Source organism: Mauremys mutica, chromosome 2 (assembly GCF_020497125.1).
Source record: "Mauremys mutica isolate MM-2020 ecotype Southern chromosome 2, ASM2049712v1, whole genome shotgun sequence".
NCBI classification, from domain to species: domain Eukaryota; kingdom Metazoa; phylum Chordata; order Testudines; family Geoemydidae; genus Mauremys; species Mauremys mutica.
Window position 1 is genome coordinate 39,877,028 of NC_059073.1, and position 18,876 is coordinate 39,895,903.

An 18,876-nucleotide genomic window follows, 5' to 3' on the forward strand; every position below is an offset into this window, starting at 1 on the left:
AAAGTCACAGAAACAGTCTCCTTACCTTGACAAATCTTTTTTTTAAAACTTTCCCTTTATTTTTTTAGTAGTTTGCATTTAGCACAATACTGTAGTGTATCTGGTGAGGGGTTTGGGGGTTTTTTGGTCTCTGCTGCTGCCTGATTGTGTACTTCCGGTATGTGGTTGACCAGTCAGTTTGTAACTCTGAGGTTCTACTGTACTCCCTGTTGAGCAGATAAATTTGGTCTTAATTACTTATTATGATTTATTAGTATTGTGGTCACACTTCAATGCAGCAGTTGGGATTGGAGACCCATTGTGCTAGGCACTGTGCAAACATATAGCAGTAGACAGTGCCTGCCCCAAAGAACTTACATGTGACAGGCCCAGTCCAGCAAAGACTCAGATATGTGCTTATCTATGTGCACCATGAGTAAGGTCTTCTATTAAGCACATGCCTAAACCTTTGCAGGATTGTGGCTTTTCTAGAAAAGACGGGGGAAACCCAACAACAATGTCGGAACCACAATGTCAAAGGTATATGGCAAGTCATTCAGCAAGTGCTGTCCTGGGTCCCTGCGCTCTGGTGGTAGGATACAAGTAATACTCTGTGGCTGCAATGGGAGTTACTCATACCCTGCCATGGGAGAGCAGAGGCCCATCTGGTTTGCAGAGCAGCGTGGGCAATGGCCTTTGGAGAAGATGCAAATTAGAGCTGAGCAAAATTGAGAATATTTGTCCCACAGGGAATTCCAACATTTCAACATTTGTTTTCATCCCAAATCAAGACAAGAAATTGAAATTTTGAAGAAAAAAAAATGTGGGGGGAACAAAAATATTGAAGTGTTTTGATTTGGAAATGTAGAAATGTTTCTTTTTGACATTTTCAGTCCAAATGAAACTTTTTGACACTCCCCAATTGAAATGCTTTGTTTGAAGTCAGTTCAGCAGTAAATTGCATTTCCCATTGTGGCATATTACCTCATGGGAGTTCAGGCAAGAGGCAAATCCACATTGTATTATGGGAGAGGTATTTCTCCAGGGAGCTCACACAGTAGGAGAGAATGGGGGACCAAACTACAAATCCCATAAGGCAATGTGCTGAGAGGGAAATGCAGTGCAATGTTTTATTGAACAAAACAAACCACTTTGGGTCAGTTCAACAAAATGAAATATCTGATTCTGGTCAACTTGACCCACTCTGAAATATTTTATTTCAATTTTTCCCAATGGAAAGTCAGATTTTCAGCAAAATCAAGATTTTTCCCATAGAAAATTTTGATTTTGCAGAAACAGATTAATTTTTTTTTTTTGGCCAGAATGTCATAGAATCATTCAAATGTGGGGCTCGAAGGGACGTCAAGTAGTCATCAAGCCCAGTCCCCTGTGCTGGGTAAAGTAAACCCAGACCATTCTTGACAGGTGTTTCTCCAACCTGTTCTTAAAAACCTCCAATGATGGGGATTCCACAACCTCTCTTGGAAGCCTATTCCAGAGCATAACTATCTTTATAGTTAAAAAGTTTTTCCTAATATCTAACCTAAATCTCCCTTGCTGCAGATCAAGCCCATTACTACTTGTCCTACCTTGAGGAGACACATGAAGAACAATTGATCACCGTCCTCTTTATAACAGCCCTTAATGTATTTGAAGACTTATCAGGTCCCCCTCTCAAGTGTCCTTTTCTCAAGATTAACCATGCCTAGTTTTCTTAACCTTTCCTCATAAGTAAGGTTTTCTAAACCTTTTACCATTTTTGTTGCTCTCCTCTGGACTCTCTCCAGTTTGTCCACAACTTTCCCAAATAGTGGCACCCAGAATTGGACACAGTACTCCAGCTGAAGCCTCAGCAGTGCTGAGAAGAGCAGGACAATTATGTGTCTTACATATGACACTCCTGTTAATACACCTCCAGAATATCAGCCTTATTAGCAATTGTGTCACATTATCTCATATTCAATTTGTGATCCCTATAACCCCCAGATCCTTTTCAGCAGTACTATCACCTAGCCAGTTATTCCCCATTTTGTAGGTGTGCATTTGATTTTTTCTTTCCTAAGTGAAGCCCTTTGTATTTGTCTTTACCGAGTTTCATCTTGTTGAATTCAGACCAATTCTCCATTCCAGGGGTCGGCAACCTCTGGCACGTGGCTCACCAGGGTAAGCACCCTGGCGGGCCGGGCCAGTTTGTTTACCTGCCGCATCGGCAGGTTCGGCCAATCGCGGCTCCCACTGGCCGTGGTTCACCATCCCAGGCCAATGGGGGTGGTAGCCCACACCGCTTCCCACAGCCCCCATTGGCCTGGGACGGCGAATGTGCTTATCCTGGCAAGCCGTGTGCCAGAGGTTGCCGACCCCTCCTCCATTCCAGTGGAAGTTTTTCTATCCTGTCTTTTGCACGCAAGCTTCTCAGATAGAGGTTGCCCTATAGTGATAAAGCCTGCAGTTAAAAATTTCCTGTTCAGCACCTAGATACTACTGTAATGGGCACTCTAAAGAAACCCCAGGTGAATAGATGGATATGGGTCCTTAATTCAAACATACATTTGGAAAAGGTACTTGTATATACTCAGAGCAAGTCCATAGCTTTTAGAGCCTGCCTGTCTCCTCCTGTGATTCTGGGTCTATTGCAAGGAACCAAAGCACTTGTGCCACCAGCCCTCACATTTAAATGGAGGGAGCATTCTCCAAGCATGTCTACACTTACCATGGATCAGCGCTGCGGCAATCGATCCACTGTAAGTTGATTTAGAGGGTCTAGTGAAGACCCACTAAATCAACAGCAGATCACTCTCCTGTTGACTCTAGTACTCCACCGGAACTAGAAGCCTAAGGTAAGTCGACGGGAGAGTTTCTCCCATCAGCCCAGCGTGGTGTAGACACTGCAATAAGTCGACCTAAGCTACGTTGACTCCAGCTACGTTATTCACATAGCTGGAGTTGCATAACTTAAGTTGACGTAACTCTGTAGTGTAGACCTGCCCTCAGAGAGGGTTCTTCAAATCTGAAAGTCTCTCCCCACAATACTGATCCACCAGAGCCTAGATTTTGCTACTTTCAGGCAGGCTGAAAGGCCTAACCGTTTTCCCATGCTTTCCTTGTAGTGCTAATTTGTAAATTTCCGTATGTATCCATAGTGTTAAAGCATTTCATATGTGCTGTGATTGATTAGTGCATTTTATAATGCTAAACAAACATTTATGATTTTTTTTTTATTAGGCAAACTCTCTCTGGAAGAGTTCATCCGAGGGGCCAAGAGTGATCCATCCATAGTCCGTCTCCTTCAGTGTGATCCTAGCAGTGCAGGGCAATTCTAAAACAGTTCTTTGGATGAATTGTGTATCTGCTTTTTGTTTTGTTTTTTTGCCAAACAACATTCATGGTGGTGTTGCCTCTGTATGACCAATTATGCCTTCTTTTGTGGCATCTTTTAGCTTCATTTGTTGTGGATTAATTATAAGAATGCTGAATGCTCTTAATAGTTTGTCCAGAACACAGACAGAATACTGTTTTAAATGGACATTGTGGTGTTAACTTGTTTAGAAGATTTTATTTTGTTCAATTTTCTGTTCTCAAAAGTAAACAAGAAGGAAGAAACCTTCAGCAACACATTATTGCCAGAGTTTAGAATGCTGCTTTAATAGCTGAAAATTCACCCACAGCATCTGAAGCACAATAGTGGTTGAAGTGCAAAGTGTTACAAGAGGTGCAGTATTTGATTTGTACAGTCTTTTTTTATCCAGCAGGCACAAGTGAAACTACAAGACAGGATGAGTAAGAAGTGTTAATACAATAAATTAGCAAGTTCTAGCCTACTTCAGTCTCCCTACAATGCCACGTTGTTTCAATACTGTGAAAGTTTTTAAGGTGCATTGAGAAGAGGGGGAAATGATCAGCTGTTTTTTAACAGGCTTATGCTGATTGATTTAACATGGTTTATCTGGAAATCAAACACAATTTATAATCCCGATTAAAACAAAAAAACAGGTGAATGTCACCTGTTGCCATTTCGAATTAGTAAGTGTAATTGTGTATATTACAAACTGAGTATTGAACACAAATTTAAGGGAGATGTGCGTTGAATGAGAAATTTTCAGATTTGTAATAAAGCAGTTTCTACGCAGGAGACTGGGAGTTGAGCTAAGAAATAACATTGTGCAACCTTAAGCAGCTGACGCTGAGACATGTCCACTGTTATGAATGTTCTTGTATAGACTGGACTTTTTTTTTCTCTCTCTCTCTCTCGACACATAGATAATGTGGTTCCTGTGTCTGCTTCTAAAGGTTGGAGAGCTACTATCACAAACTGTTTTAAAGCTAGAATTGTAGAATTCATATTTCATTTACTTTAGTGGGGTTGAAAGATCTGTACTGAAACAAGGACATGGTACGCTTAATAATATATAAATGTTTTAAAAAAATTAGATGTAAGAGAAAACTGTTGAATGTTTATCTTTTCACTTGGATGCAAAAGGATTTCTGAAACTTGCTGCTGCAAAATTATTTCATTTGGTCAGGGTCACTATATTCCAAGCAGTGTGTACGTTTGGGATCTCGTAAGGAATTTGCAAGCACTGCTTTGGCAAAAAAGCTTAGCAACGCGAGGTACTATGCTGACTGAGTTTGAGATAACCTGTCATTTGTTGAGTCTGCTTTGTGATATGGTAGGTGATATATCACTACAGTCACTGCCCAATATCAGGAACTTGTGAGACTGCTATAGTATAATCATTGTATGAGGGGCAAGGGTGATATTCAGTTAAGTGACCTTGTAGACACTAAACCCCAACTAGCCTTAATTTAAAATAAACTGAGTAAAGTAGGTTAGATCTGCTGCTGCAATCTAGTTAAATGCTGATTAGCTATCAGGAAAAAGCAGTAGAATATATTAACAAGTTTTTGCTGATCACTAGCTAGGAGAACATATATCCAGTAATTTAGGAAGGAAAAAGATCCTTGACTTAATTTTCAATACCATTTTTCTCTGTCATGCTTAACATATGGAGCACAGTGAAAATTAATTATAGTTAACATAGTTAATAAGTTCTTTCAAATTTACTATAAGTGGCAAAGCAATCCTGAATAAAAGGTCATCGGGCCCATTTCTGTCTCAGATGACCTAAAGGGCTTATCCAGAATCAATTTCAATTTAAAGTGGTTACAGAAATGCCATTGATGTCATTCTCCTGCTAAATGAGCTAAAAGACTAGACAGAGTTGTGTGTGAGAGACAGACAGAGGCACACACAAGTGCAGGTTCAATACATAACTTTTTTTTTTTTAGCTTTTAGCATAGTCACTGGAAATACTACAGTGAAATTTCCTGGTTGGCTGAAATGGTTTTTGCCTATTTCCCATCCCTGTCTTATCCACACCCCATTGGAGATACTATGCACAAAACAGAACCTTTAAAGCACTTGTGCTCTTCAAGATAATTTTCTGTGTTTGTCAGAAATAGACCTCAGAGAGGCCTTGGCCCTAGAAGAAATCTGCAGAGCTCTCTTCATACTGAGTCAAAGGTCAGTTCTCTCCTTACTGCCTGGAGGGTCAGTTTTCATTTGGACAAATATGGCTAGATCTTTGGTTGTTGTAAATTGCTGCATTAAGGTGAATGGGTCTACACTGATTTACACCCACTGAGGATCTGCTCCTTCATCAAATATAAGCAAACAGTGCCACTGTATCAAAGCCCTTCTTTGGGTCACTTCATCACATCCACTATGTAAGAAAAATAAATTGGAATATAAATTTTCTTAGAAATCTGAATACACATTGAAAAATTCCAATTCCAGGTATCATTGCAGGCTTTTGGATCAAAAGCAGACAAGCTAGAAAAATTGACATTTATTAAAGCTGAAGTAAAGTATGCAAAGTGGATAGCTCCTACAATTAATTTTGTTTCTAATACAGTGAAAGCAGTTGCATGTGACTGAAACTATTAAAATTTTGCCTTTTTTAAGCAGCTGCGTTCCATCTCTTTTTTTTTTTTTTTTTGTATTATGAGAATCCTTTGGCCCAGAACCTAGTTCCTCAATTTGGTGTTTGGCTGTTTTTTGACAGAATCAATTTGTGTATTAGTACTTTAAACTATGTGCTTGAAAATGCAACCTGTGATATGACCCCAGGCCAGTGGAGTTGTAATTCTTTCCACTGAAAGACTAGGAATGTAACCCACAGCTGCAGAGGACATAAATAACTGGAGATATGGTTATTGTATAAACATTTACAAAATGCATGAAGATTATTCCTTATTTCTGCCTGCCTTTCACAATTTATTTTGTTTCAAAATATTTACTGTTCCTGTCTTACTCTGCAAGTAATAATTGCAGATATTTTTAAAATAATCGATAATTGAATTTGTTAAATGAATATCTGCAGTTTATTGGCTAACAAAACAAACATAGTACTGGTATGCATCATTTTTTTATTGTCTTGCTAATTGTTGTTATTACCTTCAGTGATCTCTCAAAAAAAGAATGACCAAAACAAAATGTCACAGCAGCGTAGCCATTTTTAAGGGAATGAATTAAAATATCTGAATCTCAGACTGTAGACAGTACAGGCTGCTTGATATCACTTACGGTAACTTTGTAGATATATTTTCAATAATACTTGTGTATGTTTGCTAGGTAAACTTGACTGATCTGGCATCCAAAAATGTATAGTGTTTTGTGTCTAGCATGTACACCTGGCAACTGTAAAAGTACATAAATTAGAGCTCTATTTACATGGAAGTCCTAGTGAACAGAAGTGATGTTAGTTCCTTGCTGGGGGCCTGCCCTTGAAGGAGAGTACCAGTCATCTGTGTAGACTAACTGGTGCACAGAAGCTATAGCAGCCAAGCTGTAAAGCCGTTCAGTATTCACTTTACTGAGCTCTGAAATTGGGAACTTGAAACAGAGCCCCTATAAAGCCAGCTAGCATGCTCTTTTGAGCACTCTGGGTTTGAGGGAAATGAAGCACAACCCTCTTCCAACATCTGAATCCCCATGAACCCAAAGGATTTGGAGGTCCTCTGAGACCTTCAGGTAAAGTTGCAGTATACTTCCTACTAAGCTTCTGACTTTTGAACATTTCTCACCATCATTGTTGAGTTGCCTCATGTTTCGTTGTTTTCTGTTATACCATTTGACCTCGACACTCTCTCATGTTTAAATATCTTAAACGTTATCGTTGTTTTAGAACAACAGGAAACTATGTATAAAACTACTTTAAATGGAAGATGTGTAAGTGCACCTTGAAATCTATAAGATGTTCACCTGGAGACAATTATACTATGATGATCTAAAAACATAACTGTTCCCCACACCTTTCTCAGTATATCTGTACTTGCTAATGTGGTACTTGATGAAGTTCTGTGGCCTGCAATGTGCAGGACATCCCACTAGATGATCACAATGGGCCCTTCTGACCTTTAAAGTCTATGACTCGATGAGGTAAACCTGAACATTCAAAGCTAACTTTGTAAGCTCTGAGATGTGACCCTTTTTCTAAACCAATGCTTATTTTGTGAACTCAGGAAAAAGCACAGCAACATGAGCAGAGCAGCCCAGACAAGGTAAGGGAAACATCAGTAGCAGAGGCCACCAGCCAGCCATAATTCCTAGATGTTTCATATTGCAGCCTGGTGTACTAACACAAAAGTAGGGTGTAGTTACACCCTGTGCTGTTGGAAGTATGACCTTGAGGATAGGGTCATTTTTCTAATGAATCACTGTTACAAACCACCTTTTCTACATAACTCTGCTGATTCAGTTGGTACCTGTGGTGGGTTGGTCTTTTGGCTGCAAGATGAAGTGTCAGGTGACAGGTGCAAGACCTGCTGGAAGTAATATTTTACCCATTGTTTGCTAAGTAGGGCTTCAAACTACAGAATAGCAGATTTAGATTAAATCTCAGGAAAAACTTCCTAAGTGTAAGAACAGTAGGGCAATGGAACAGACATCTCAGGAGGTTGTGGAAGCTTCTTCAGTGGAGGTTTTCAAAAGCAGGCTGGGTAGCCACCTGTTGTGGATGGTTTAGCCACAACAAATCCTGTATCTTTGTCGGGGATTAAACTAGATGACCTTTGTGGTCCCTTCTAACCCTAAGTATCCTGGATCTTTCTTTGCTCTGTGTTTTACTGTACATTTATACATTATTTAACATATTTAAAGAAGGGGAAATTGGTTTTTGTAGACGCTAAGGACACTATATAATTCTAAAAGCATAAAGAAGCTTTGCAAACACTGGACAAACAACACTCAAGGGTGGAGGGACAAAGGTAGAACAGTAGGTTGGAACCTTATTGTCTCTACCACCAAAACCAAGTGTATTTCCAACAAGCTACAGGATCACAGCAGGTGCTTGTGAGAAGAGTGAGATAATTAGTTCTGCTTCTCTACTATTTTCCCCATGGTGCATTAGCACATTTTTGGTATATTTTTGTGTTTTATACTAGCTGTTTTAAAGACAAAGGGCCCTGCCTTGAATATTGTGTTGTCATTTACACCTGCGCAAACTGAGTGTACACTGCTGCCAGATCAGAATTGTATAGTTCTCCATTCACTTTGCACAGCTGTAAATGGCTACCAAGATGCAAAGCAGTGGAGAATCAGGCCCAAAGTGTGGTCTTGCACTGAAATTCGACTAGGCTTGGCAGAATTTTGAATTTTTTAATATAATTGTTACTGATCAGTGCTTATTTTTAAGGTTTTTTTTCTATGTTTATCTATTTATCTCTTGAAATGTTCACAGTTGTGGGAAATGGTGGGGGGAGGGTGTGTGTGGAATCAGACAATAATTATTTAATGACAGCAGATGTTGACAGTCAAAATGTTAAAGCTTTATAACTGTTAAAAACACAAATTGTCTATTTTTGACATGTGATGTTGACAAAGTACATATCCTTAAATCAAATTCTAATAAGGTCTCAAGCAGCATTTTTCTTACTTTGCCTATCTGTAAATTTTCCTTATCAATAGAAATATATATTTTTTTAAATCAAATCCTTTTAACCCTAGATATTACTACGTAAAAAATGGCACCTTCTAACTCAGCAGATCTGCTCCCCGTGTCTGGTGAGAGCTACTGACTGCAGTGACATAAATAAGTTTTTAATACTTTTTGCCTCAGAATCCACTTGAGGAGGAGAGGCAGGTGGATTTTGTGCCTTCATGTGCATCATCAACAGAATTGTTTACTGTGCTCCAACTAGAACTCCAGCCAGGTTAGCAGATGTCACTAAGGGCATAACTGGAAGATAATGGCATTTCACAGGTGTAACTGAGGGCATAATTTGGCCTGCAGAACTTTGTTCGCCATCATGATACACAAGAAGGAAAGAACTCAGCTTGACTTTTGAAGACCAGCTTTAGTTTTCAAGCTGGCCTTGAAAAAAATCTTTACTTGTAAATTGATAACATTTGATACACAATTATTATGAAGCAGTAGGCATAGAACCCCATGATGCCTATTTTACAGAAAATTTTCAGAGACATATTGTACTTTAAGTAAACAGCTGTTTTTAAAAATATAAGAAAAAAAGTGAAGAAGGGCCTGCAAATGAGCATGAAATACATTCACACTCTAGAAATAAAGAACACTGCAGGAGATGTTATATATGTATTCGGGTCATTTTGAAAGGTGGATCTATGTCTTTCCACCACTCCCACCCTATGAGACAGTCATATGTATTATAGTCAGATACAGTCTCACTGTATCTCTCCTGTCAGTGTGACTTTGGCTGGTGGTGGTGGGTTTCTAAGAATCTGTATGGTTTTAGGTGGAGATCGTTTTGGAGCTGAGGTTGGTGCCACATTTTAGAGGTATAAGATGCACAAACTTTTCAGATCCTGCTCTGCCCACCTTTAATTATGTTAGTCTATGAAGCAAAGTAATATCCATATAGATTTGATGCATTTCTTTGGGAATGCACATATTAAATTCCTTCAGTCCTGCCCCAGAATGTAGCATTATTTAATTGTACAGTAGGGATTAAGAAATCCCTCCTAAAATGTTTAATACACAATGAACAACACAAATGTGATCTCATATATATATATATATATATATATATATATATAGTAACACTATGAAAAGATCAGAAAAATGAACAGATATTAATTGTGCCTTTGTCCAGAGATCAAGGTTTGAATTCACTACAGGTGACATTCACTCCTGGATTAAAGGCCATGCAGAACCTTTGCATCACTTCAGTCCCAGTTAAGGTCTAGCATTTGCCCCAGGGTGAATTTCTCCCTGCGTGGTACAGACTGAAAAACCCAGGAAAATCAAAAAGTGAGAATTCTGTGTCCCTCAACAAAGCTTTACATTGGAGAATTTTTCAATTCAGTTGGTTAGTTCCATATTCTGAGGTAAAATTTTGCCCACCTTTTAGTTGTGTTCATTAACTGTGAGGTAAATGGATATTTCCTGTCTACCCCGATGTAATCCCAACAAAAGCTTCCTCAGCACAGGCACTCAGAGTATTAGGCTATATTAGGCTGAGTCAAGTCACTGGGTTTGGGTTCTCACCTACATACAGTACTTAATTATCATTATCCATTTGACAACTCTTCCCCTCCCAATCCGTGAATATGAGGCACTAGCTTATGCCTTTGACATCTGGAAGTGCTGGTACTGCTGCATCTCTATGGGTCGACTTTTGTTGGGCAGGCCCAGATTTGGGAGCTTGTGTTGTTGTGTGCTGCTCACCAAACCACAATATTTATTGTTATTTAAATATTGAACAAAACTCTAATCATTTGAGACAATTTGTGGGTTAAATTATTTTATTTCTATTAATCTGCTGCAAACTGAAGCTAATCAGTTTTATTAGCCATCCCCATGGCTTACAGTGTATTGATTTCTTCAAGGTAGGGACAGTGTCTTCCTACGTGTCAGCTAGAGCTAGACAATATTTTTCATCAGAAACTTTTCCCACTGAAAAATGCAGATTTGGGTTGACTGAAACATTTCATCGATTTGTGCCAAACTGTTTCAGTCAAAAAACACAAACAAAATTCTGAAAAAATCTAAATGTTTTGTTTGACATTTTTAAAACAAAACATTTGGATTTTTCAGTGTAAAATGACTTTTCGTTTTGACACTACAATTTCATTACTCTTTTTTAAAAAAAAAAAAAAACAACCTCAAAGCCAAAACAAAACAGCTTGTTTGACGCAAACCAATTTTTTTTCTTTCAGTTCAGACACCAAACCAAAAAAAAAAAAAAAATCAGTTAGTTGTATAGCTCTAGTGTCAGGATCTAGCACTAGAGAGCTCTGATCGTGACTGGGCCTTCTGAGCCTTCAGTAATGATTCAGTGCTAACACATACTCTGACACAATCTCAATGCTACATATTAAAGAGCTTTTCTTGGCTGTTCTCCCCCGATAAGAACACTGAAGTGACGAGTGTGGTTGGCATTTTCAAGAGTACTCTCCATTGGCCTAGCTCTATACCTGTTGAAGTTGATGGAGTTTTACTAGTTATTTCAACAAGGGCAGAGTTAGACAACGTTGTGCACTTCAGAGAATTCTCATCCCATCTGCCCAAAGAGCCATGCCATGGTCACTTGATTGGCTTGATGGCCACCTTGAACACTGAAGGACCAGATGATGATGATTAGCAAAACTGTCTGAGAAAATCCACTTTACTGCTAAACCTGTATTTGCCCTACAACTTGGATACCTGCTGTGTGACAATTAGTGGAGCCCTACACAATCATTTGTTGAGAGAGTGTATTTTTTTATTTTCTCATGTATCCTCTGCAATTAAACTATTAGCATTTCCACTGCAGCCAAACTCTGATTTGCAAAGCATTTGGAGGGAAAAAAACAACAACAGAGGTTCAAGCTGATAAAGATCTAAAGAGGCTGATGAACTATTTTGCATCTCATGCTGGCCATTTTAATGCTTGAGATGATTGTGTTCTTTTTTATTTTATTATTTAATTTCTTTATTAACATTTCTGTTTATTGTGGTGTTTTTCTCATAGCTATTTTGAAACAGAGTGAAATCCATTTTACTGGATCCAGTCTGGCTGTTTTTATTTTTAGTTCTTACTCCAGCAAAACTTCCATTGATCTCAGTGGTAGCTTTGCCTGAGTAACTGAAGTGGGTTGTGTGTGGTAAAAATGGAGTTTTAAATTGATCTAGGGATTGTTTTTGTTTGGGGCTTGTTGGCTTTTTTGTTTGTTTGTTTTTCTCTGCACCATGTTTGCTACATAGGGTTGAACTTGTGATTGGTTTGACTTGTTTCTTGTATTGGCACTTGTTAATTCCTCCATTCACCCATGCCAGCCTCTCTGGGTTTTGCAGTTTTCCCTTTTATGGTTCTGCAGATTCAGTTCTATTTAACTGTAACTTTAAAGGGGTGATCAGTATTATACTTTGGCAAAAACACTTGAGCCTGGTCAGTTTAATAACATTACCAGTTATGAACATACAGGTCTACATCTTGATGTAGGGTAAAAATGTATGGCCCAATTGTGTATTCAGACTATACATATTTTACACACACACACAAACACACACACACACACACACACACACACACAGAGTCAGTTGGCTTTCCACAAGTCGACCACTTGCATCTTCATCCCGTAGGTTGGAAAATTGAAATACCCCTTGGATTAACCCTTTGTAAACTAATTGATGTAACCCAAGGAAGGAATATTAAATTCCGAAAGGACAAATATTAATTAAACTAGCGCAATCTGCAGTGTTTTATTACAGCTGTCTGAAATCATTGGTCTCTTATGTATATTCATATCAGAATGTTGTGGGTCACCTTTTTTGTTTCTGCTGCAAACTCATTTGGCCGCATTGTGAGACTTTACTCAGTTCTTACACAGACAAAACTCAATGAAAGTGACATCAGTGGGAGCTTTGCCAGTGGAAAGGCTTCTGGATATGGGCCCTGGGCATTATTCATAGGTATGTGTTAGAAATGTTCAGGGTCAGTGGTTAAACCAAACCTCTGAAATGAAATCGGTAAACAGCCAATTAAATTAAAAGGTAGAAGGCGTTTGATAGGCACTAGTGTATATAGTCTGTGTTTCTAAGCATGATCACTGTTTGCTATTTTATAAATGTTTAAGACATTTCTGGAATTTTTAATGTGAAAGGAGTAAACTTTTCTTATTCTGCTAATGTACCTGCATTATGTTTTATTTCTTTATTGACTATCCTTTCCAGTGTCAGACATTTTCTTCTGTATATATGACATGCAGTTTTATGGAAGTCTTAGCAGCATTAGTTTGCATTTTTTTAAAGACTGTACTAATGTGTGGTAATGTGTTTTAGAAACGGCATCTTTGTTGTAAGATGTACAAACTATTTAAACTGACTTTTGTTGTTGTTCATAGAAACAGAACTAAGAAATGCATGTTCCTGTTCACTTTTCCTTTGTGCAGCTGCAGACAGTCATTATAACGATGCAATTGGTTTACATCATGTACAAAACCTGCATCCTTATTTTTAGTAGGGGTTAATTTAAAACTCACACAGACTTTTCCTGAAAAGTCTATTTTTGTGTATTTATCTCTCAGCTTCAAGCTTTTTTGATCACACATTCTGGGCTGCTCCCAGTGCTACATGCCTGTGGCCAGGTCTGCATGAGGGCAAGACTCGGAAGTCTTCCCCATAGATTTATGCCTCCCTCCCCATGTGACACTGGTGATGAAATAGCAGTGAGGAGTGCTCAGCTGTCTCAATTTTTCAAGCACGATGTCATGACTAGATCACTCAGGCCTTTACCCCCACAGGACAGACTGATCAGTCACTTTTGCGATGACTTTCCCCTCATACTTTATTGGCTACATCAAAACAAAATCAATGGGTTACTACCTTAGCTTAGCCTAGCGTAGTCCTTTTTTCATGCTGATGTGGGTAACTGACTTAAAAACTGTATCATTTAAATACGAATGAGCCTGAACTGCTAATTCTGGGTCTGAATCCTAGTCAGGGTGTTTGGATTGAGCTAGGGTTTAGGTTCAGCCTATTACCCAGATGGGACCAATTATGAAGTTTAGATCCACATTCCTTTAAAGTTTGGGGGGTGCTCAGATCCAGGATTTTGGGATTGGCCAATCCCAATATTTAACACAATTTCTGAGAGGAATATGGATCCATTTTGCACACTGTGCCACTGCATCTTACGGATGTTTTTATGAGAAAACAGTTTAAAATGCATCTGGCAAAATGATAAATTTAGCAACTGTTTTTCCTTGTTATACAAACGCACATAAAACAGCATTGTGTGGTTAAAAAAGATACATTTGTGACAGTTTCTTTTTCAGTGCCAAACATATGAGCAGTATTGTTTGAAGGGAAATAAGAATTTTTTACTGTATTATTACTGTTGAACAAATATTGTTTTTTTAAATGTTAGATTTTTGAAGAATTTTGTATTGTAAACTGTTTTGTGACATGGTGCTTTTTCATACTGGAATTACTGAGTGCACCGAACTCTGAATTGTTTTTCTTATATAAATACGTAACCTTGAACAATCTTTATGAACATCTGTGTATGGTGAATACCAAGGTTCACAAAGAAATTTCCCTATTGAAGCCCCTAAATGTTCCTGCCTACTAATAAATATTCTGCTGCAGCTAGTTTTCTGGAAAGTGCTATTGTATTGCTCCTGAAGAAAATTGAGCGAGTTAGCCGTAAGACTTAGAGAAAAAACCTCAGTGCCCAGATTCACTATGAATTCTTTTCCTAATACTGTCTCTGTCTTCACTTTTCAGAAGTGCCTGTCCATTCCAGTTGGAACTAGCACTAGTTCAAAGTACAGAATCAATATTGCACTGCCATTGGCAGCACTGTTTCTTACTGACAAACTGGAAGAAATATGATAAGGTGACCTATGATCAGTGTTTAAAAAAAATCCCCTGCCCCAAAAACTTACCCTCCCCCACCGTACCTGGTTGACAGAAATGAAATGTTAGTCATTTTAAATTCAAACATACCTCCCTCTCTCACAAGACTGACTTCACCTCTCTGTTTGTTACTATGAGTTATTGACATCCGAAATGACAATCTGTGAAGGTGGGCCTAGAGGAAACTACACATGTCTCTGCATCGTTGCAAGCTTCCTTCTGGCCCATTTCAGTTGTATCCCTCAATTTGGGTCTTAGTCATGGATATGTGACTTCAGAGGCTGAGAGCTTTCTACACATGTGAGAGGAAGCAATGAACAAGAATTTCCAGGTTCTATTGGTTTTACAACATATAGGATGCAGAGTTAAAACCTGCCTGCCTCCTGCAGTCCTGCTGTGAAACCAGCATCCTCCAAAGAGGATTAAACACTATGCCTCTACATTTGGACCCAGCTGGGATGACTGGGCTTGGAAATTTCCTGTTGGGAAAAGCATAGAGTTTGCACAGATAAACAGAATAAATAACCTTAATTAAAATGGTCTTTGCAGCAAGGTTGAACTATTTCTTAATCCAATACCTTTCTTAAGCCTGACATGTATATAGAGAAATGAGATATGGAGTGGCTCTTTTCACAATCTGTACTCAGTGGAACTTAAGTTTAAGTAACGTTTTTATGATGTTCCAGAATTTAAATACTATATAGGGAAGGGGCATTAGAATTGGGATTTCCTAATAATGTATTTAGGGTGGAATTCATCTGAGTGCATAGGGCTAGTGTAGTCTGTGCATCTCCAAGTCCCCCTTAAGACTATTTTTAGACTGAAATTATTCCCCACATGCCCCAGATGCACTATTTGAAACATTTTGGGTCCAATGTCCCTGCCTGTGCCACAGCACTAGATGAAACAGCCAAAGAGCAGTTTTGTAAAAGAGAGAAGAAACACTAGGAGTATTTGTACCATCTCCTCAGGAACTGAAAAGGAAGGAGGAAACACAAGGACCAGAGAGTGCTTATCAGCTGGGAGAGACAGAGACAGCAAACAGCTGCCAGGTGCAAAATGGCCACATTAGGGTTGCAGCCATGTGGCTTTGTCATATTTAAAGGGCCAGCTTCAAAAAAAGCATGCTCGGAAGAAATGTTCCTATAAGATGGCCCCTCTGCACAAAGGATAGTGGTTGGGACCAGGTCATTGGCCAAAGAGAGGCAGGGTCTGTGTCACCACGGCATCACACTGGTGAATGTGTAAAGGAAAGGGGGCAGATGGAGATTCAGTAGCATTTAAGCTCTTCTGGTATTATGATTCCTTCAGACTAATTTAACAATCAGCCCATTACTTTCCCAGCTGTCCCTGTTGTAGGGTGCGATTAAATGATGGATTAACAAATAACATTCAAAATATTAGATGATACCAAATGTGCAGCAATAATCCTCTGAAAATGGCAAATGGCTGTGGAAGGGCTCTCACCAGTGGAGCTGGGTGAACATGGCTGGGGTTTGTACGGATCAGATTCCAGTAGATCAGCGGTGGATCTTGATGATCCAAATCTCTGAAGTCTACAAACTGGACTGGAAATTTTAGGAGAACAACCTTCTCAAATATCCCTGGGCACTTCCCTTTCAGCCACAGCTGGCAATTGTAGCACAAAAACAGCCTCTCACATGGTGTTCTGTTCTAGTCCTGGCCTGAAGTGGGGTGGGAGGGGATGTTTTCAGACCCTTAAGAAGATTTAGTTTGAGTTTGGATAGAGGAAGCCAAGCAGGCAGGGTGGGTAGAGGTTTTCCGTCATCTCACATCTCCACTGCAGCAGGCTAGCTCCTTTCACGCTTTGGAGCCAGGACTAAAAATCCCCACTTGGCCAAGCAAGATGCACTATTTTTGCTATAACAGGGACTCACTTCAGTATCTTATCTTCTGCAGACAACTAACACTGAAAGTGATTGTTTCAGCACTTACAGTATGGCTGGCACAGTAGTTGCAAGTTGTTTGCCTTTGAAGGTGAACGTTCCAGTTTGATTGTTGCACTAGCACAGAGACAATATGTAACTGTTGATAGTGTGGGTGGGGTGAATTTAAAGGTTCGGGGGGCGGGGGGATGTGACCACCCCATTCATTGCATCTGGCTCTAGCACAGACATTTTCAAACTGGGGGACGGATCCCCCTGGGGAAGGCACAGAAGAACATTCATGGAGGGGGGAACAGCAATGCCAAGTGGCTCGGGCCAGTCCTGTGCGGGGAAGGGAGCAGCATCTCCACCTCCTGACTCACCATAGAACCTATAGCTAAATGGAAGGCAGTGCATGCCCCACTGCAGTGTGAGGAGAGCAGTTTCCGCCAGGCAGACCCCCTACTGTAGGAATGGGAGAGCGGCTTCTGCTTTGAGATCAGGCACGCTGCGTTTGCCTCACCCAGCGGTAGGGAAAGAGAGCAGCTCCAAGTAGCTGGGGAGCAGCCAGCTACCCTGCTGCCGCCTCCCTCCCTGTGCAGCACAGACACATGGAGAATGCTGCCACCAGGGGGAGCTGCTGCCTCCTTGGTGCTGGGTGTCCTGGCCAGAGGCAGCCTGAGGCCTTGCTCACCCCCACTTCTTTGTGGGTCAGGCTGCAGCAGCCCCTCTGAGTGGGTCCCCTCAGAACATTTAGCTGTTGCTAAATGGAAGGCAGAAATCTGGGGTGGGGGGCGGGGGTGTGACCCTGCATCTTCACTGCTGCACGGTCAGAAAGGCATGAAGGGGGAAGATTTAGTTTCCTCTGAGGATGGTTTTAGCGCCCCTGTGGCACAGTGCATACCAGTGTGAAAGGTGACTCAGGGCTGCTGTATTGCGGGCAGGAAAGGCCATTAGGACGCAGTCAGCAGCTGCTCTTGGCCTTATAGTAGCCACAGGCTGGATTGGGCCTGGTGTGAAAGCGGCTAAGCAGCTTATACATACACAACATGCAGCTGATTTACAGAGCAGTAAATTCATTGCACTAGCCCTCATGAAGGCAGTCTAAGGCTCTAGGTCATGCTGATGTGCCGGTGCTGCTGCCTTTATGCACATGCTAGTCATGGCTAGTACTATCTTAGGTACTGACGCTGCCCCCACCCCACCCCCGCGCCCTTCCCCATTGCCCTCGTAGCTGAGCACCTCACAGTTGTTAAAGGATTTACCCTCACAACCCAGGAGGCTGGGCAGTGCTGTTATCCCCATTTCACAAATGTGGCACTAAGGCACAGCAGAACTAAGGGCTGGCATCACAAAGGGCCTTAGGCACCCATCTGCCATGTTAGGCACCTAAATCCCTGAGTTAGGCATTCACTGGCATCCCTGCTCAGCTGCCACCCAACCCGGCCAGTGCCTACGTTTTTGCTGTAAAAGTTTCCTGTCCCCCTATGGTTCTGCCTCTAGGCTTGTGCTCTGCCACGCCACGCCAGGATGCCAGCGGCCTTAGCCTCAGAGCAATTCACAAAGATGTGCCTTCACCTGGTTTGCCTGCAGGGCCTGATGTGCTGGGCATGCTCAGGGACATCCTAATGCCACACAGAACCGCCAAAGGGGAGCCCCCCGCATAACCTTTAGCCCCGAGGGTTAGCACACTCACCTGAGGTGGGAGAAACCCCCCCACCTAATTAAGAGACGGGACTTAAGCAGGGCTCTGCCAGCTGTCAGGTGAGTGCTCTGGCCACTGAGCTATGGGATAATCTGATGTGGAGCAACCTCAGTCTCACCTTTGGAAACTATTGCACATTGGCTAATTAATTAACCTCATTGGCGCAGGGGCACTGGATAATGGGTTTTCCACCTGCTAGATATGCCTCCTCCCCCTCCAACCCAGGCTGGAGGCAGTCTCACTTGCTGGCCCAGTGATGCTTTCATTACTTTGCCGCCATGGAATGGCTTCAGCAGGCGCATTTGAGGGAGCCCCCCCACGTCAGAATAGCCCCTAGTTCAGCAGTTTGCACACTCTCCTCAGAGGCAAGAGACCATGGGTGGTGCATGATGCTTCCCCTTGGGGAGGGTAGCCCCTGTCCTGCCTCTTCCAGCTG

At 40.9% G+C, this 18,876-nt stretch overlaps 1 protein-coding gene across 6 annotated transcripts in view; it reads left to right on the forward strand.

Annotated features, from left to right (window-relative positions):
* Positions 1-8,685, forward strand: part of NCALD (neurocalcin delta) — a 233,307-nt gene extending 224,622 nt beyond the window's left edge. For all 6 annotated transcript variants that reach the window (XM_045005099.1, XM_045005096.1, XM_045005095.1 and 3 more), the window contains one exon: positions 3,202-8,685. In XM_045005099.1, the coding sequence (XP_044861034.1) occupies positions 3,202-3,299 (98 nt within the window). In that variant the 3' untranslated portion in view covers positions 3,300-8,685. The remainder of the gene's footprint in view (positions 1-3,201) is intronic.
* Positions 8,686-18,876: the final 10,191 nt, after the last annotated feature.